Raw genomic sequence first — 21190 nt, 5'->3', positions numbered from 1 at the left:
TTGGTCAGGGAGGTGACCAAGAACCCAGTGACCACTCTGACAGAACTACAGAGTTCCTTGGCCACAATGGGAGAACCTGACAGAAGATCAACAGATCTCTACAGCACTTCACCAATCTGGGCTTTATGGGAGAGTGGCCAGACAAAAGCCACTCCTGAGAAAAAGGCACAACTGCACGCCTCAAGTTTGCAAAAAGGGACGTGAAAGACTCAGAGCATAAGGCAAAAGATGCTGTGGTCTGATGAGACAAAAATGTAATGCTTTGGCCTGAATGCAAAGCTCTATGTCTGGAGAAAACAAGACACAGCTCATCACCCGTCTAACACCATCCCTACTGTGAAGCATGGTGGTGGCAGCATCATGCTATGGGGATGCTTTTCAGCAACAGGGACTGGTAAGGATAGAGGGAACAATAAATGGAACCAAATACAGGCAAATCCTTGATGAGAACCTGCTTCAGAGTGCAAACGATCTTAGACTGGGGTGAAGATTTACATTCCAACAGGACAATGACCCCAAGCATACAGCCAAAGCAACACTGGAATGGCTTCAGAACAAGAATGTGGAAGTCCTCGAGTTGCCTAGCCAAAGCCCAGACTTGAATCCCATTGAAAATTTGTGGAAAGACTTGAAGATTGCTGTTCACCGCCAACACCCATCAAATTTAAGAGCTTGAAAAAATCTGCAAGGAAGAATTGGGGAAAAATCCCCAAATCCAGATGTGTAAAGTTGATACAGGCATACCCAAGACGACTCAAAGCTGTAATCACTGCCAGTGGTGCTTCTACAATGTATTGACCCAGGGGTGTGAATACTTAAGTAAATTATATATTTATGTATTCAATTTGCACAAATATCTAAAAACATGTTTTCACTTTGAGTATGGGGTATTATGTGTAGCTGGGTGTGAAAAAAATATTTTACTCATTTTGAATTCAGGCTGTAACAACAAAAGGTGGATTAAGTCAAGGGGTATGAATACTTTCTGAAGGCACTGTACTTGAGCTGATCAACATGGCTTGTTATTTGAGTGAGGGCCTCAATGAAAAGCTCAGGCCAACAACTAAGAGAGGATATAGAGAGATCTCAGGATGTACAGGCTACATTACAAGGCCGATATGGGAGATGGAGGTTGATGACAGAATGATGAATAGACACTACTGTGTACATCGTCAGGCCTTATCTCCATGGCCTTCACTGTCTCTTGCTCATCCTCACATCCCAGTCTCAGACATTGGTCACTGACACTCTCATCCCCTGTCCCCCCCTCCCTCCCTTTTTTTCTCCTCATGCTCTTTTAAGCAGCTTAGGGTATTAATAAACCCCTTCAATCACTCTCTTTTGGACAGAGGTCAGACTGGCAGAGTGAGGGGTATTCCCGTTTCTCATCAGATCTGTCACTACTGGTATAAAAGTGCTCTTACTGTAAAAAAATTATAAAATACAGGAGTAGCTAAAACTCAATTTCTCCACAACCAGCAAAATGTATAAGAAAAGGGAAAACCAACTAGTGAATCACCATGGGAATTCAGTCCAGACGGGCAACGGTTCTAACAGGATTTAAATGCAATTTTCACTCACCCCTGGGCAGTGTGAGAGACTGATACTAAAATCGCTCCCTTCTCAGCGCTGTATTTTCACAGCTTTGCCTTACCTGTGGGGAAAAGTAATTTCCCCATTCTCATTGGACGACGGCCAAGCAGTTGTTTTTTCTGACAGACTTCCACTGGACTCTGCAATCTCACTGCTGCATACAGTATGTGCACATAGTAATGGCTGGGCACACATTTGGATGCTGGCGGCAGTCAGCATAAGCTCCGTTTTTGTCCTTTGCAGGCACCTGTACTGCTGCAAAGACATTGTGCTGCGCCGGAGCGCCTCTGGCAGCCTAGGCTTCAGCATCGTGGGGGGGCAGGAGGAGGTCAACTGCAATCAGTCCTTCTTCATCCGCTCCATCGTGGAGGGCACACCAGCCTACAACGATGGCAGGATACGGTACGGACTACTAAACCTAGGACACACACTGGCCAAAGAACCTATATAACTGGCTAATGCATGTCTGCTGAATCTTCTATTTTTCTGTGACAAATATGCAGTATTGGCCTAATCATTACAGTAGTCTTGTATTTACACATTGCAAGTGTTGCTCAATGGGTCTGCTGTACTAGACTGAGTCCATCTCTGCATTAACCCCTCTCTCTCGCTCGCTCTGTGTGTGTAGGTGTGGGGACATTCTGCTGGAGGTGAATGGAAAGACTACGTGGGGGATGACCCACACAGCCCTGGTGCGTCTACTGAAGGAGCTGCGGGGCAGAATCACCCTGACCATCGTGTCCTGGCCAGGCAGCTTGCTGTAGCCCTGCTGCAGTCGCAGAGCCATGGGGAGGGGCCAACACTGACCAAGGAATGTGGGTGGAGCTTTAGACTGGCTTACAACGCTCAGCCCTACCTTATGGGATGGGCTTACACTAGTGATGTAGCTATGGAAGGCAGACCTTAGAACCCTGACTCCCGATGGACAGCTGAGACTTTGGGGAGTTCAGAGGGGGCCAATCAACCATGTGACAGGAGTTTGCCCAAACCCCCCCGAGACACTGAGCTGCGAGGATGTGGATCTGTGGCCCTACCCCTGGTGGGTGGTTGGATGGGGAAACAAGTTGCCAATTCCATTAGTTCTATGTTAGAGTATGCATTTAATTGGACTCGCATTTCTTTACTGTAACTGTTGGATGTCAAAAAATATATATACTGATTCAAGTACTGTTTCTCTTTCTTTTCACGTTTATTTGATGGCCTTTGAATATATTCTTCGTTATGTTTGTACTGACAGTGGCTTTAATCTTCATCTGTTGAGACTGAGGACACATTGCCAAGTAGTCGTCTGTGTTGAGATGTTTTCAGAAGCTGTTGCTAAATTATCAAACCACTGGCAAAAAAAGTATAGTAAAAATGTGTTCATAATCTGTTAAAAGTAATATTAAGGTAAAATTGTGGAGGCCTTACTGATTTTCCTACTTTTGAGAAGAAAAAAACCAAACTGACTTGGTTTCTGTGTGTGTTTCCGTGGATGAGTCTGGTCTAGGACCATCGAACACAGTTCTGTCTCACGCTTCGGCCTACGTAGTATATCTGATGGTACCTTTGGTAAAATAATCAATAAAGTCATTTGAAAAGGACACTTGTCAGAGCTTTGGCAAGGGTTGGGGTTCACGTGAAATGACCTGGGATAAGATATTTAACACAGAGCACTCAAATTTGAACAATCAACTGAGGTCCAGTCAGCTCCTTTATCCAAACATATCTCTTAAATTCAATAAAACAAAACACGTCTCTCAGATGAGTCAAAATATACAAGTTGTATACAACGTATACATAAAACAATGCTTTGGGTTTTTCACCTTCAAAGTGAACTGAAATATATTAGAGGAGCAGTCCAGTGTCTGATATGTTAAACAGAATGCCTGAGGGTCACAGCGGGTCCCCCTATTGGCTGGTGAGAGGGACAGAGAATCACTCTGTGGGCTCTGATTGGTTCTCCTGGTCAGCAGAGAGTTCCTGGCTGGGCTCCTTGTCCTCTCTGCTCCTCTTGACCTTCTTGTGTTTGTGTCTTCGATGACTGTCCCCCTCCTCACTCTCATGTCTCCTCCTGCTGCTACTGTTAACACACAGACAGACAATCACTGGTTACTTACACTGTCTACCTGAACATGCCGGTGTCTACTGTGTGTTAAGAGTGTGGATGTGTGTTGTACCTGCTTGAGGACTTGTGTCTCCCCTCCTCTTTGTCTCTGTGTCTCTTCTCTCGGTGTCTCTCTTCTTTCTCTCTGCTGGATCTCTCGTGGTGGTGGCGGTCATATCCTCTCTCCCCATAGTCCCTGTGCCGGTGCCGATCCTCCTCACTGCAATAACAACTCACTGGTCAATAACCCCAAACACTGCTTCCTCGCTGAAACATTGAGCCTTCTTATTGGACAATGGACACCACAGTGGCAAAAAAATTGTGATAAGCCAGGTAACATGATTCTATTGGCCCATTTTCTCTGCTCTCTGCCCAGGCGATACCAGCACCTTTAACCAAATCTCTGTTTGGCTTTAGTTTAATAGCATGGTGTGGTACAGCCTTTGAGGAACACAAAGCCCACCCCTGTCCTCCTGTGACCTTTGGATGAAAGCAACAGCAGCATCCCCCTATCCTCTGGACTCAAATACAGCTCCATTATTTACTGGAGGACTCCTGGTCCCACAGGGCCATGCTCTTTCACACCATCATTCACTAACTCACACCTTCCCTCCCCTCTCACGACCTCAGCAGTGTCACACACACACACACACACACACACACACACACACACACACACACACACACACACAGTGGCGGGGTGTTTTTTATGCTGCAGAGCTGCAGGTACGACACAGTGACAGCAGCTGAAACAGGCATTCACCTCCAGTCTTCTAAAGCAGGGGTTAAAAAAAAAAAACATCTATGTCAAGGATTAGGGCTGGGTGATATACTGTATTTTATTATACAGTACCAGTTAAAAGTTAGGACACCTGCTCATTCCAGGATTTTTCTTTATTTTTATACGTTCTACATTGTAGAATAATAGTGAAAACATCTAAACTATGAAACACATATGGAATCATGTAGTAACCAAAAAAGGGGTTAAACAAATCAAAATGTTATATGAGATTCTTCAAAGTAGCCACTCTTTGCCTTGACAGCTTTGCACACGTTTAGCATTCTCTCAACCAGCTTCATGAGGTAGTCACCTGGAATGCATTTCAATTAACAGGTGTGCCTTGCTAAAAGTTATGTGGAATTTCTTTCCTTCTTATTGCATTTCAAATCAAACTGTGTCACAGGCGCCGAATACAACAAGTGTAGACCTTACCGTGAAATGCTTACTTTCAAGCCCTTAACCAACTGTGCAGTTCAAGAAGAGTTAAGAAAATATTTACCAAATAAACTAAAGTATAAAAATTATGAAAACACAATAACATAACAGTAACGAGGCTATATACAGGGGGTACCGGTACCAAGTCAGAGTGCGGGGGGACAGGTTACTTGAGGTAATATGTGCATGTAGGTAGGGGTGAAGTGACTATGCATAGATAATAAAACAGTGAGTAGCAGCAGTGTACAAAACAAATGGGGGGCGTGTCAATGTAAATAGTTCGGTGGCCATTTGAATAATTGTTCAGCAGTCTTATGGCTTGGGGGTAGAAGTTAAGGAGCCTTTTGGTCCTAGACTTGGAGCTCCGGTACCGCTTGCCGTGCGGTAGCAGAGGAAAACATTCTGACTTGGGTGCCTGGAGTCTCTGACAACTCTATGGGCTTTCCTCTGACACCGCCTATTATATTAGGTCTTGGATGGCAGGAAGCTTGACCCCAGTGATGTACTGGACAGTACGCACTACCCTCTGTAGTGCCTTAAGGTCAGATGCCGAGCAGTTGCCATACCAGGCGGTGATGCAACCGGTCAGGATGGTCTCGAATGTGCAGCTGTCTCCTGAGGAGGAAAAGGTTTTGTCATGACCTCTTCACGACGGTCTTGGTGTGTTTGGACCATGATAGTTTGTTGGTGATGTGGACACCAAGGAAACTCTTGAAACTCTCGACCCACTCCACTACAGCCCGTCGATGTTAATGGGGGCCTGTTCGGCCCGCCATTTCCTGTAGTCCACGATCAGCTCCTTTGTCTTGCTCATGTTGTGGTAGAGGTTTTTGTCCTGGCACCACACTGCCAGCTCTCTGACCTCCTCTCTATAGGCCGTCTCATCGTTGCCGGTGATCAGGCCTACCACTGTTGTGTTGTCAGCAAACTTAACAATGGTGTTGGAGTCGTGTTGGGCCACACAGTCGTGAGTGAACAGTGAGTACAGGAGGGGACTAAGTACACACCCCTGAGCCAATCAGCTGTGTTGTGACAAGGTAGGGGTGGTATACAGAAGATAGCCCTATTTGGTAACAGACAAAGTCCATATTAATGGCAAGAACAGCTCAAATAAGCAAAGATAAACGATAGCCATTACTTTAAGACAAAGGTCAGTCAATCCGGAAAATTAAGAACTTTCAAAGTTTCTTTAAGTGCAGTCGCAAAAACCATCAAGTGCTATGATGAAACTGGCTCTCATGAAGACCGCAACAGGAAAGAATAACCCACAGTTACCTATGCTGCAGAGGATACATTCATTAGAGTTACCAGCCTCAGAAATTGCAGCCCAAATAAATGTTTCATCGAGTTCAAGTAACAGACACATCAACTGTTCAGATGAGACTGTGTGAATCAGGCCTTCATGGTTGAATTGCTGCAAAGAAACCACTACTAAAGGACACCAATAAGAATAAGAAACTTGCCTGGGCCAAGAAACACGAGCAATCTGCATTAGACTGGTGGAAATCTGTCCTTTGATCTGATGAGTCCAAATTTGAGAGTTTTGGTTCCAACCGCCGTGTCTAAGTGAGACACAGAGTAGGTGAACGGATGATCTCCATCATGTGTGGTTCCCACCGTGAAGCATGGAGGAGGAGGTGTGATGGTGCCACTGTCAGAGATTTATTTAGAATTCAAGGCACACTTAACCAGCATGGCTACCACAGCATTCTGCAGCAATACACCATCCTATCTGGTTTGCGCTGGTGGGACATAATTTGTTTTTCAACAGGACAATGACCCAACCCACCTCCAGACTGTGTAAGGGCTATTTGACCAAGAAGGAGAGTGATGGAGTGCTGCATCAGATGACCTGGCCTCCACAATCACCCGATCTCAACCCATTTGAGAAGGTTTGGGATGAGTTTGGGATGAGTTGCGCAGAGTGAAGAAACAGCAGCCAACAAGTGCTCAGCATGGGAACTCCTTCAAGACTGTTGGAAAAGCATTCCAGGTGAAGCTGGTTGAGAGAATGCCAAGAGTGTGCAAAGCTGTCAAGGCAAATGGTGGCTACTTTGTTTAACACTTTTTTGGTTACTAAATGATTCCATATCCGTTATTTCATAGTTTTGATGTCTTCACTATTGTTCTACAATGTAGAAAATAGTAAAAATAAAGAAAAACCTTTGAATGAGAAGGTGTGTCCAAACTTTTGACTGGTACTGTAAATCAATATTGACGCACAGACCGGTTTGAGTCTTTACTTTACCTTCTATAATGGTATATCCATGTTTGTTAAATGTGATATGAGCTCCGGTGCGTATAATGTCTGTATCTTCTATTTTGTCTTTCTTAGAAAGGTGTTGCTACAATAATTTGTGTTAGCTGCTTATGCTAATCGCTAGTTAGCTGGCTAGCTAGATTGGTACATGTACTAAGAGTGGAGAGCAAACATAGCTAACTAATACTGCCTGGTACCAGTGTTGGTATTTGTATTTATTATGGATCCCCATTAGCTGCTGCCTTGCTTTTCCTGGGGTCCAGCAAAATTAAGGTAGTTTATACAATTTTAAAAACATTACAATACATTCCCTCAGGCCCCTACTCCACCACATTTCTACAGTACAAAACCCATGTGTATGTATGCATGTGTCTGTGCCTATCTTTGTTGCTTCACAGTCCCAGCTGTTCCATAAGGTGTATTTTAAACGTATTTGTTATTTTTCTAAATCTAATTTTACTGCTTGCATCAGTTACTTGATGTGGAATAGAGTTCCATGTAGTCATGGCTCTATGTAGTACTGTGCGCGTCCCATAGTCTGTTCTGGACTGTGGCATGTTTTGTGGGGTATGCATGGGTGTCCGAGCTGTGTGCAGGTAGTTCAAACAGACAGCTCGGTGCATTCAACATGTCAATACCTCTCATAAATAAAAGTAGTGATGAAGTCAATCTCTCCTCTACTTTGAGCCAGGAGAGATTGACATGCATATTATTAATATTATCTCTCTGTGTACATCCAAGGGCCAGCCGTACTGCCCTGTTCTGAGACAATTGCAATTTTCCTAAGTCCATTTTTGTGGCACCTGACCCCACGACTGAACAGCAGTCCAGGTGCAACAAAACTAGGGCCTGTAGGACCTGCCTTGTTGATAGTGCTGTTAAGAAGGTAGAGCATTGCTTTATTATGGACAGACTTCTCCCAATCTTAGCCACTGTTGTATCAATATGTTTTGACCATGACAGTTTACAATCCAGGGTTACTCCAAGCAGTTTAGTCACCTCAACTTGCTAAATTTCCACATTTCTTATTACAAGATTTAGTTTAGGATTAGGGTTTAGTGAATGATTTGTCCCAAATACAATGCTTTAAGTTTTAGAAATATTTAGGACTAACTTATTCCTTGTCACCCACTCTGAAACTAGATAAGATACAGTTGCACAAACATGCTTATCAGAGAGGAATAGGCAAAGGATGAATATGTTAGCTAGCTAGCTACATGTAGTAAGAAAACATGTAATGTAACATTAATTAAGGGTCACCTGGAAACACTGACCAACACTACCCTGTCAATAATTCCTCCCTGGTTTATTTATTCATTGTCATGTCAAATAACAATTTATTCAAGGTGTTGCCCACTATAGAATTACAATAATCATTATATTACCAAGATTCCAACAGTTCACCAATTAACTAGGCCTATATTTTTTGCCCATATCATATCTGGCACAGTGTGGAAATTATAATAAAAGTGCAGGAAATGCATAAATTGATGAAAATGCTGAAAATGTGTTTTGTTTGGAGTTGAATAGAACAGTATAAATTGAGAAAGCCCCCTTGAAATCACTTACAAATTTGTGTTGCCACCCTAGGGTCATGAACTAATCAAACATATTTAGAACGTATATTATTCAAAAACATAAAATACCGTCAAAAATATTGTGATATGATATTTTGTCCATATCGCCCAGCCCTATCAAGGACCCCAAAATATGATTTAGCCCCTGGCCGAGGAACCCCTTAAAATAAAAACCGAAACAGCAATTAAGTTCCTGAAAGCTACATGAGACTCGTGAGCCGCGCAATGACTACCACTGGTTTACAGAGTGGAAGAGGCAAGTGCAACGGCTATTTGCATATTGGTGAAAAGTAGGGGTGGATAGGAAAGACAGTAAGACTGATCATTATTTTACCCAAAACATGTTTTGTAGGAGTAATAAAACCAATATTTAAATTAGTGTAGATTTTTTTGGGGGCAAAAACCAACAAAATCTCACAATTTCTGCTGATCCCCTTACATGCTGATCCCCTTTCTGCTGATCCCCTTACAAGACCAGACTGCTCGAGCGCGTGCGTCCTCGTGTGCATGTTGAAATATCAGGACGTGCAGGTTGAAATATCAAAACAAAATTCTTAAACTATATTAATTTTGGGACAGGTTGAAAAGCATTAAACATTTAAGGCAATTTAGCTAGCTAACTTGCTGTTGCTAGCTAATTCGTCCTGGGATATAAACATTGGGTTGTTATTTTACCTGAAATGCACAAGGTCCTCTACTCCGACAATTCATCCACAGATAAAAGGGAAAACCATTTGTTTCTAGTAATCTCTCCTCCTTCAGGCTTCTTCTTTGGACTTTATAGGGCGGTTGGCAACCAACTTTAAGGAGCATTACACCACCAACTGGACTGGAGTGTGGACCTCAGTTCATCTCTCAGTTCATCACCCACGTGGGTCTATGCTCCTAAAAACCAATGAGGAGATGGGAGAGACGGGACTTGCAGCGCATTAAGCGCCACAAATAGAACCAAGCTCTATTTTAGCGCCTGACTCACGCACGCGGTTTGGTCAGCATGTTACGCCCCCTTCAGAACCCAGTTTGAAAATCCCTGTCCTAAAGGGCTGAAATCTCACAGAGCACAAGTGGTTGTTTCTATAATAATGACTACAGAGAAGAGAATACACATGTGTATTGGATTTCAAAATAGATTAGAGCAAGGATCTTTCAGTCCATAGGACTACGTAGTAGGAACGTGTGAAGACGGGGTTGCAGTGGATAGCTGCCGTTTTACGGGCTCCTGACAAATTCTACTATTTTGTGTGTCTCCCCCGCTGGTCTTAACTATTTTAGTACATAATATTCCCGCCATCATTTCCTATGACCAAAAACAGCTTCTGGACATCAGAACAGATATCTACTTCAATGAGTCGGCAGCTGTGGATGTAATGCTCATTCCGGCACTAAGCCCCGGGACTCGAAAGAGGAAGAGTATAAACCCCCTCTATCCTCAGTTCAACTGGCGAACGTACAATCACTAGATAACAAAATGGACGATATCCGTTTGAGATGATCCTATCAATGGGACCTGAAGAACTGTAATATCCTGTGTTTCTCAGCGTAATGGCTGAACAAGGACAATATGCGTCTAGCTGGGTTTTCTAATCACTAAGACTGCACTAAACGAGCTGTATAGGGCCATAAGCAAACAAGAAAATACACATCCAGAGGCAGCGCTGCTAGTGGCCAGGGATTTTAATGCAGGGTTTCTGAAATTCATCTTACCTAAGTTTTACCAGCACGTCACCTGTGCAACCAGAGTAAAAAAAAAAAAAACTCTAAAATCGCCATTACTCCACACAAAGAAACACATTTACAAAGCGCTCCCTCACCCTCACTAGTGGTTAGAGCGTTGAACTAGTAACCGAAAGGTTGCAAGATCGAATCCCCGAGCTTACAAGGTAAAAATCTGTCATTCTGCCCCTGAACAACCCACTCTTCCTAGGCAGTCATTGAAAATAAGAATTTGTTCTTAACTGACTTGCCTAGTTAAATAAAGGTAAAATAGCCTTCCACAAGCTTCCCACAAAAAGTTGGGAGAATTTTGGCCCATTCCTCCTGAGTCAGGTTCTCAGGCCTCCTAGCTCGCACATGCTTTTTCAGTTCTGCCCACAAATATTCTATGGGATTGAGGTCAGGGCTTTGTGATGGCCCTGAAGTTTATGTAAACTTCCGACTTCAACTGTATGTGGACACCTGCTCATCGAACATCTCATTCCAAAATCATGTGCGTTAATATGGAGTTGGTCCCCCTTTGCTGCTATAACAGCATCCACTATTCTGGGAAGGCTTTCCACTAGATGTTGGAACATTGGTTCAGGGACTTGCTTCCATTAAGACACAAGAGCATTAGTGAGGTCGAGCACTGATGTTCGTAGTCAGCGTTCCAATTCATCCCAAAGGTGTTTGATGGGGTTGAGGTCAGGGCTCTGTGCAGGCCAGTCAAGTTCTTCCACACTGACCGACAAAACATTTCTGTGCGGACCTTGTTTTGTGCATGGGGCATTGTCCTGCTGAAACAAGTAAGGGCCTTCTCAAAACTGTTGCCACTAAGTTGGAAGCACAGAATCGTCTAGAATGTCATTGTATGCTGTAGCATTAAGATTTCCCTTCACTGGAACTAAGGGGCCTAGCACAAACCATGAAAAACAGCGCCAGACAATTAAATACTCCTCCACCGAACTTTACAGTTGGCACTATGCATTGGGGCAGGTAGTGTTAAACCCAGATTTGTCCGTCGGACTCACAGATGGTGAAGAATGATTATTCACACCAGAGAATGCGTTTTCACTGCTCCAGAGTCCAATGGCGGCGAGCTTTACACCACTCCAGCCAACTCCTGGCATTGCGCACGGTGATCTTAAGCTTGCTGCTTGGCCATGGAAACCCATTTCATGAAGCTCCCGACGAACAGTTCTTGTGCTGACGTTGGTTCCAGAGGCAGTTTGGAATTCGGTAGTGAGTGTTGCAACCGAGGACAGATGATTTTTACACCCTCTACGCCCTTCACCACTTGGCGGCCCCGTTTTGTGAGCTTGTGTGGCCTACCACTTCTAGGCTGAGCCGTTGTTGATTCTAGATGTTCCACTTCACAAAATCAAACACAGTTGACCGGGGCAGCTCTAGCTGTGCAAATTGATGAACTGAGACATGTTGGAGAGGTGGCATACTATGGAGATTGCATGGCTCTGTGCTCAATTTTTTTTACACCTGTCAGCAACAAGAGTGGCTTAAATAGCCGAATCTAGTAATTAGAAGGGGTGTCCACATACTTTTGTATAAGCATCCGCTTCCGCTTCATCGGACCACCTCCGTATTGAGCGTGTCACTGGTACTTCCTGTGTTTGAGTTTTTGCTTGTAAGCAGGAATTAAGAGGATATAGTAATGGTCTGATTTGCCAAAGGGAGGGAAACACCTTGTATGATTTTCTGTGTGTGGCGTAAAAGTGATCAAGAATTTTGTGGCCTCTAGTTGCAGAGGTGACATGCTGGTAAAAATGTTCAAACATATTTCAGTTTCCCTGCATTAAAATCACCGGCCACAAGAAATGCTGCCTCTGGATGTGCATTTTCTTGTTTGCTTATGGACCTATACAGCTCTTTGAGTGTGGTCTTAGTGCCAGCATCAATTTGTGGTGGCAAATAGACTGCTACAGAAAATATAGATGAAATCTCTTGATAAATACACTGAACAAAAATAAACACAACATGCAACAATTTCCAAGATTGTACAGTTCATATAAGGAAATCCGTCAATTCAAATGAATTCATTAGGCCCTAATCTATGGATTTCACATGACTGGGAATACAGACACGCATCTGTTGGTCACAAACAGCTTTTTTTTTTTTTTTTTTTTAAAGGTAGGGGTGTGGATCAGAAAATCCTTCAGTATCTGGTGAGACCAGCATTTGTCTCATGCAGTGCGACATCTCCTTCGCATAGAGTTAATCAGGCTGTTGATTGTGGCCTGTGGAATGTTGTCCCACTTCTCTTCAATGGCTGTGCGAAGTTCCGTAATACTGGAACACATTGATCCAGAGCATCCCAAACATGTAACGTGTATTTTGTTTAAAGCTCTGACGAAGGCAAAGAGAACAAGAAACACTTTTCAATGAGATACTGGCCGTGTCCGAATACCAATGTAAGACAGCACTGCAGTGGATAGTATCTATCTTACTAAAGTAGTAAGTATTGGGGATACCATCTTTGTCCTGGATTCATGGACAGGAGTCTCAAAATGTCCATGTCCATTTGCAGGAAGACCGATTGAATTTACAAAATGCTCCGTTATTAAAATAAATACATGTTTTGTTCCATGAAGTAATCCAACAATATGTACACCGCCATCTTGTTAATTTCAAGTCTTCTCTCATTGATCGAGACAGTCGTCTGTCATTATAACATGTGGCACTTATAGTGGACCACCTGTCTCAATCAATTTGAAAAGATGGCGGTGTACACAGTTGGATTACCTCATGGACCAAAATAGAGATTTATTTGAAATATTTTCTATATTCAAACGGACCCACTGCAACTGAATACAGACATTTTACGAGAAGCGAGGACGAAGATAGTATCCCCAATACCAGGATAGTTGAAGCATTTCTATCAACGTTTTGTATAGCCACACCTGTAACTACCAGTATAATGGCCCAACATTTTTGGGTTAAATCACATTATCTTACGTTCCAATCTATAGCTAGTAGTGAGGGTGATTGAAGCCAAACCAGAGGTGCGTTGAACAAGGGAAAAAGTTTGCTAACTCTAGCTGACATATTAAAAAACAACTTGCCAGAGAGAGCGAGATAGAGAGCGAGAAAGAATTGGAGAGGGCACTAGAACAGTCTGCAGCACCCTGCATCACCCAACTAGAATCTGAAGTTAAATGTCTACTGTTTGCTGATGATGTGGTGCTTCTGTCCCCAACCCAGGGGGGCTGTGAACGATCTGAGAGGCAAGAAGGGCGTTCTACCAGAGAGAGAGCGAGCTAAGGTTAAAGGACTCATTAAATATTTGGGCACTGGCAGTTCTTCTTTTACCAGTGGGAGTGCAGACCTGAAGGCCTGTTTACAGTCTTCCACAGTTGTTAGCACTAACACACTTATACCCACTTCACACAGAGTTACTGTAACTGTGAATGAATAAGCGAGTGCTTCCTAGTGCAGGTTTAATACAGGAACAAATGCATGAGTGAGAATGAGCTGTGTCACTGTAAGCCTGGGGAACAAGAATGCGTTTCCAAATTCAAAGGGTGAATGGAAAAGACAAAAGATTGATATGCCTTTGAACGTGGTATGGTAGTAGGTGCCAGATGCACTGGTTTGAATGTGTCAAGAACTGCAACGCGACTGGGTTAACGCTGAACAGTTTCCCGTGTGTATCAAGAATGGTCCATCACTCAAAGGACATCCAGCCAACTTGACACAACTACGGGTAGTATTGGAGTCAACTTGGGCCAGCATCCGTGTGGAACGCTTTCGACACCCTGTAGAGTCCATGACCCGACGAATTAAGGCTGTTCTGAGGGCAAAAGGGGGGGGATGCAACTCAATATCAGGAAGGTGTTCCTAATGTTTTGTATACTCAGTGTATGTTAATTGCATGCAAATAAAGATAGCTTCTCTACCGCACCCAAAATGGAGGCACAATCATAGCCTTGGATTCGCAGGTGGAGGACTTCTATGACAGGGAGAAAGCGAGAGAGAGAGAATTGGAGAGGGCACTAGAACAGTCTCTAGCACCCTGCATCACCCAACTAGAATCTGAAGTTAAATGTCTACTGTTTGCTGATGATCTGGTGCTTCTGTCCCCAACCCAGGGGGGCTGTGAACGATCTGAGAGGCAAGAAGGGCGTTCTACCAGAGAGAGAGCGAGCTAAGGTTAAAGGACTCATTAAATATTTGGGCACTGGCAGTTCTTCTATTACCAGTGGGAGTGCAGACCTGAAGGCCTGTTTACAGTCTTCCACAGTTGTTAGCACTAACACACTTATACCCACTTCACACAGAGTTACTGTAACTGTGAATGAATAAGCGAGTGCTTCCTAGTGCAGGTTTAATACAGGAACAAATGCATGAGTGAGAATGAGTTGTGTCACTGTAAGCCTGGGGAACAAGCATGCATTTCCAAATTCAGTCTCCATTAACACTGAACAGATACACGCCACCTGTGTAGATGTGTCAGAAAGAGAAAGTGTGTAACTTTTACATATGGATTACTATTATAAACACTCAGAACACTAATACAATCCCTGTGTGTGTGTGTGTGTGTTATCCTGCCAGCTGGAGAGAGGACAAACCCAGCCCCTCCATAATGAGCTACAGGGATGAGATCACATTCAGAGGACAAGTGTTCACCAAATGGCCAACCAGCTGCCCAGGGTTGTCTGCACCGGGCAGAAGAGACAGAGAAAATGTGCTAGTGAGTGTAAAATGTGTGAGTGGTCGGTGTCTTTAGGAGGTGAGCCTGACCGTTCTGTGTTGCATTAGCTAGTGTTAACCTAGGTGCTAACTCCCAAACATGCCTGGCTGGTGGTCATGCCAGAAGCTGGCGCCCAGAGGGCTCTGCCTCAGAGCCTATCAGTGGTGCTAAGTAGAGCCCTTAAAGAGCAGCCTGCAGACAGAACATAGACCACTGACACCACTATGCAACCAGGGTGGCCATAGGCCAGAAGGGATGAGCCTCTGCTGCCAACACAGACAAAATACATCACTCACTACTCCAAATAGATACCTTCGGCGCACCTCCATGTACCCAACATGCATCATGCCATGTGATCAGAATGTGGCGCGGGCACACACACACACACCCACACATTGGAGGCATGACCACCCTGGGAGACAGGGAAACAGGAGCTACCCATGGGGACCAGAACAGAACCACAGTGACTTTAAGAGCAGTTCTGTCTGTTCCAGTGGGCCTGTCACACACATGGCTGGCCCTCCCTGACTTCCTCCTCTCCTCCTGCGGTTACGTTACAGCCTCACAGCCCCTCTTCCCTCATATGACACGAAACACAGCTCTCCTCCATATGATCCTCTACACGACCCACTGCAGCAGAGAGTTGCGACAGAAAGACACTAGATGAAGAACATCACTAGTCACAGTGTGTTTAGGAGGGAGACAGTGTGAATGTGTAGGGATTCTGTCAAGTAGGCACAGTGAGAGGGAGGGTTGGTAAGCTGCACGATATTGTGGGCATGAGAAGGAGTGAGTGAGCAAGAGGCAGGACGTGTGTATCATACTTGGCATTTGTCTGAGTTCATATAAATTAATGAGACATTTGGCTACTGGTCAACCCCACTGTGTGCTCTGGAAATGTAGGGCAGTAGAGTAGAGCACTGAAAATAGGCACTAGGTGAAAATAGGAACTAGGATCGCAGGGGAGCTCGTCATTCTGTATACTTCTGGCCCCTCTTTGGACACTGTGTTAACTAACCTCCAGACGAGCTTCAATGCCATACAACTCTCCTTCCGTGGCCTCCAACTGCTCTTAAACGCAAGTAAAACTAAATGCATGCTATTCAACCGATCACTGCCCGCACCTGCTCGCCCGTCCAGCATCACTACTCTGGACGGCTCTGACTTAGAATACATGGACAACTACAAATACCTAGGTGTCTGGTTAGACTGTAAACTCTCCTTCCAGACTCACATTAAGCATCTCCAATCCAAAATGAAATCTAGAATCGCCTTCCTATATCGCAACAAAGCATCCTTCACTCATGCTGCCAAACATACCCTCGTAAAACTGACCATCCTACCGATCCTCGACTTCGGTGATGTCATCTATAAAATAGCCTCCAACACTCTACTCAACAAACTGGATGCAGTCTATCACAGTGCCATCCGGTTTGTCACCAAAGCCCCATACACTACCCACCATTGCGACCTGTACGCTCTCGTCGGCTGGCCCTCGCTTCATACTCGTCGCCAAACCCACTGGCTACAGGTTATCTACAAGTCTTTGCTAGGTAAAGCCCGACCTTATCTCAGCTCACTGGTCACCATAGCAGCACCCACTCGTAGCATGCGCTCCAGCAGGTATATCTCACTGGTCACCCCCAAAACCAATTCTTCCTTTGGCCGCATATCCTTCCAGTTCTCTGCTGCCAATGACTGGAACGAACTACAAAAATCTCTGAAGCTGGAAACACTTATCTTCCTCACTAGCTTTAAGCACCAGCTGTCAGAGCAGCTCACAGATTACTGCACCTGTACATAGCCTATCTATAATTTAGCCCAAACAACTACCTCTTCCCCTACTGTATTTATTTATTTTGCTCCTTTGCACCCCGTTATTTCCATTTTGTACATTCTTCCACTGCAAATCTACCATTCCAGTGTTTTACTTGCTATTGTATTTACCTCGCCACCATGGCCTTTTTTTGCCTTTACCTCCCTTATCTCACCTCATTTGCTCACATTATTGTATATAGACTTATTTTTCTACTGTATTATTGACTGTATGTTTTGTTTATTCCATGTGTAACTCTGTGTTGTTGTATGTGTCGAATTGCTATGCTTTATCTTGGCCAGGTCGCAGTTTTAAATTAGAACTTGTTCTCAACTAGCCTACCTGGTTAAATAAAGGTGAGAAAAAAAGAAAAAAAAGAAGGAAAAAAATCAGCAGAGAGCTACAGTACTGAGGGGACAGACAGGGCTCATCTAGGAGAGAACAGCAGAGACCCTGGATAGACCTACCAGACTGGAAAGCACTGGGACATAACTTTCTCTACGCCCTAGTTCAAACAGAGCTTTATCGCCGCACCAAACTAAAAAAATATGTCACTTTCTCCATGGAAGAACGGAGATAGAGTGCCGTCTGAAACAATAGATTGCCATGTTTGACTTTGAGGGTAGTTGGGCAGCCTCTGCCGCTCTTTCGGCACGGTGCGGGTGAAGCACGTCTTTGTTTCCCCGCAGAGTGCCAGAGAAGTTCTTCCACTGTCGGGAGAAATGGTAACGCATGTTAATATACACCGAGTGTACAAAACATTAGGAGCACCTTCCTAATATTGAGTTTCACCCACTTTCGTCCTCAGAACAGCCTCAATTCGTCGAGCCATGGTCTCTACAAGTTGTCGAAAGCGTTCCACAAGGATGTTGGTCCATGCTGACTCCAATGCTTCCCATAGTTGTGTCAAGTTGGCTGGATGTCCTTTGGGTGGTGGACCATTCTTGGATACACCAGGGAAACTGTTGAGCATGAAAAACCCAGCAGCGTTGCAGTCCTTGAGACACTCAAACCGGTGTGCCTGGCACCTACTACCATATCCTGTTCAAAGGCACTTCAATCGAGTGTCTTGCCCAATCACCTTCAGAATGGCACACACACAATCCATGTCTCTATTGTCTCAAGGCATAAAAATCCTTCTTTAACCGGCCTCCTCCCCTTCATCTACAATGATTGAAGTGGATTTAACAAGTGACATCAATAAGGGATCATAGCTTTCACCTGGTCAGTCTATGTTATGGAAATAGCGGGTGTTCCTAATGATTTGTACACTCGGTATATGCTAATTGCATGCAAATAAAGGTTGCTCCTCTACCACACCCACAACGGAAGCACAATCATGGCCTCTGATTCTCAGGTGGAGGACTTCTGTGACAGGTCACTGTTATGCCTGAAGTCAACCCAAAACCAACAAGTACGTCTGCTGCAGTGTTGAGAGCAGTTGTATGAAACCAATTGGTACGTCAAGCAAAGCTCTTAACCGTGCCAGCCATAAATGTTGCGTCTGAACTGTGTGTGTGTGTGTGTGCGCGCGTCTTGCCCTCTGCAGCTCCTTCACTGACTGAATGTGTTGTGATCTCTCCCCATTCCTCTTGTTGGCCCCTCTGCACCAGACAGCCTGTGTGTCTTATAATAGTTCTTTCTCAGCTCTATTCCATCCCCTGTTGCAACAGCTGTAGAGCAGACAACCAGAGGTTTCACCCACTACCCAGCTCCAACCCGAGTGGCAGAGCAAGTACACGTCCCCACCCCTGCCTCCACTTTCCTAACACTAGCACCTGGCAACCATTAAACCCCTCTATTCTGAAGGACTGCAGTGTTGCTCTTCTGTCTATTCTGTCCTGTTTCCTTCTCTCTCTACCCCCCCCCACCACCCCCTTTCTCTCCGCCTGCTGCACATGTGTGTGCGGGGAGGCCAGGCTGGGCTGGGCTGGCACCTACAGTACATATGCACCCAGCAGCAACATCCAGTACCACAGCTGGCAGCACTGGATCAGCTCAGGCCTGTCTGCACTCTGCACTGCCCAACAGTGGAGTCAATGGAGTGTGTGGTGGGAGGATGAGAGAGAGAGGGGGGGGCTCACAGGGAGGACAGATGGAGAGAGAGTGAACACTTCCAGTCATTGCGCCAACACTGCTTAGCAATTGCGCTAGCGCTAGTTAGCGACTTCCTTCAAACCATAAGCAGAGACATAATGGTAATCCCAAATTCATCTGACTCTATGGAAGTAGATAAAAGGGCCTCATTGCCAAAATACCGAAGTATCCCTTTAAGTGTTTACTAAGGAGAAAACAATATGAGACAGAGGACAAAAGAGTAAAGGATATCTAACTCTTTAACATACACTACATGACCAAAAGTATGTAGAAATCTGCTCAAACATCTCATTCCAAAATCATGGGAATTCATTTCCTGCTATAACAGCATCCACTCTTCTGGGAAGCCTTTCCACTAGATGTTGGAACATTGCTGCGGGGACTTGCTTCCATTTAGCCACAAGAGCTTTAGTGAGGTCAGGCACTGATGTTGGGCGATTAGGCCTGGATCACAGTCGGCGTTCCAATTCATCCCAAAGGTGTTTGATGGAGTGGAGGTCAGGGCTCAGTGCAGGAAAGTCAAGTTCTTCCACACCAATCTCAACAAACCATTTCTGTATGGACCTTGCGTTGTGCACAGGGGCATTGTAATGTTGAAACAGGAAAGGGCCCTCCCCAAACTGTTGCCACAAAGTTGGAAGCACAGAATCGTCTAGAATGTCATTGTATGCTGTAGCATTAAGATTTCCCTTCACTGGAAATAAGGGGCCTTGCCCGAACCATGAAAAACAGCCCCAGACCATTATTCCTCCTCCACCAAACTTTACAGTTCGCACTATGCATTCAGGCAGGTAGCATTCTCCTTGCATCCGCCAAACCCATATTCGTCAGTCGGACTGCCAGATGGTGAAGCGCGATACATCACTCCAGAGGACGCGTTTCCACTGCGGTGAGCTTTACACAACTCCAGCCGACACTTCGCATTGCGCATGGTGATCTTAGGCTTGTGCGTGGCTGCTTTGCCATGGAAACCCATTTCATGAAGTTTCGTACGAACAGTTCTTGTGCTGACGTTGCTTCCAGAGGCCGTTTAGAACTCGGTAGTGAGTGTTGCAACCGAGGACAGACTTTTTTTATTTATTTATTTTTTATTATTTTTTTTTACACACTATGCGCTTCAGCACTCAGTGGTCCCGTTCTGTGAGCTTGTGTGGCCTACCATTTCGCGGCTCAGCCGTTGTTGCCCCTAGATGTTTCCACTTCACAACAACACCACTTACAGTTGATCGGGGCAGCTATAGCAGGGCATAAATATGATGAACTGACTTGTTGGAAAGGTGGCATCCTATGACAGTGCCACATTAAAAGTCACTGAGCTCTTCAGTAAGGACATTCTACTGCCAATGTTTATCTATGGAGATTGCATGGCAGTGTGCTCGATTTTATACACCTGTCAGCAATGGGTGTGGCTGAAATAACCCAACCCACTAATTTGAAGGGGTGTCTACATACTTTTGTATATATAGTGTATTGTATAATAACAACAGTTCATGTTGCATTCTTATTATGTTTGGCCATACTAAGGTAAAATCTCCATCTACTGCTCAGGTTATCACCTGTTGACGACCTGGGAGGAAGGGTTGTGCTCTCTCTCCCTCTCTCTTTCTTTCTCGTGTCCGCGTTCTCTGGTTCTGTCTCTTTCCTTGTGGCGCTCTCGCTCGTTGTCCCGCTGCGCGTAGTACTCCCAGGCCTTGGCACTGTCGAATACCCCGGCCCAGGAGGCTGCTGCGCTACCCGGGGGAGGAGGAGGGTACACACCTGAGGGGAAAAAGCAGGTCAGTCACCTGATTGGAGGAGACACAATTATATTTTTACACCTACACATTAGTGTTCAGCTTCCCCCCAAAAACTGAAAAAAAATGACATACTGACTTATCTATGACGATAGCTATTATGAACCATTGTATTCAACTTTCTGCAAAGAAAATTCTAAATGACAGCTCAATAAATGAACAATGTAACTTCAGAGTGCAGTGCTTCATCAAAACAAAAATCTCTCAAAACAGGATTTTTAGAAAGCCCCAAACATGCTAATCTAACTCAAACAGCATATCTAGGACAGGTAGCTGAGGAGGGAAACAGAACAAACCAAAGTTGTGTTAATTGTTGAGACTTTTATGGAGTAAAAAAACTACATGGCAAAAC

The 21190-nt window shown here is 44.6% G+C and overlaps 2 protein-coding genes across 6 annotated transcripts in view; one reads left to right on the top strand and one right to left on the bottom strand.

The window, feature by feature from the left end:
• Positions 1-3167, top strand: part of lnx1 (ligand of numb-protein X 1) — a 48884-nt gene extending 45717 nt beyond the window's left edge. Inside the window, exons 9-10 of the mRNA XM_038999576.1 lie at positions 1837-1995; positions 2222-3167. Of these exons, the coding sequence (XP_038855504.1) occupies positions 1837-1995; positions 2222-2357 (295 nt within the window). The 3' untranslated portion in view covers positions 2358-3167. The remainder of the gene's footprint in view (positions 1-1836; positions 1996-2221) is intronic.
• A 101-nt stretch (positions 3168-3268) lies between these two features.
• The window catches only part of fip1l1a (FIP1 like 1a (S. cerevisiae)), a 48375-nt gene continuing 30453 nt past the window's right edge, over positions 3269-21190 (bottom strand). For 3 of the 5 annotated variants that reach the window (XM_038999570.1, XM_038999572.1, XM_038999571.1), the window contains 3 exons: positions 20602-20803; positions 3753-3899; positions 3269-3655 (listed from right to left, as the gene is read on the bottom strand). In XM_038999570.1, the coding sequence (XP_038855498.1) occupies positions 3511-3655; positions 3753-3899; positions 20602-20803 (494 nt within the window). In that variant the 3' untranslated portion in view covers positions 3269-3510. The remainder of the gene's footprint in view (positions 3656-3752; positions 3900-20601; positions 20804-21190) is intronic. The other 2 variants (XM_038999573.1, XM_038999574.1) reach the window with 1 other exon arrangement.

This window comes from Salvelinus namaycush, chromosome 8, assembly GCF_016432855.1.
Source record: "Salvelinus namaycush isolate Seneca chromosome 8, SaNama_1.0, whole genome shotgun sequence".
NCBI lineage: Eukaryota > Metazoa > Chordata > Actinopteri > Salmoniformes > Salmonidae > Salvelinus > Salvelinus namaycush.
This window is presented reverse-complemented; position numbering and strand designations above follow the sequence as displayed.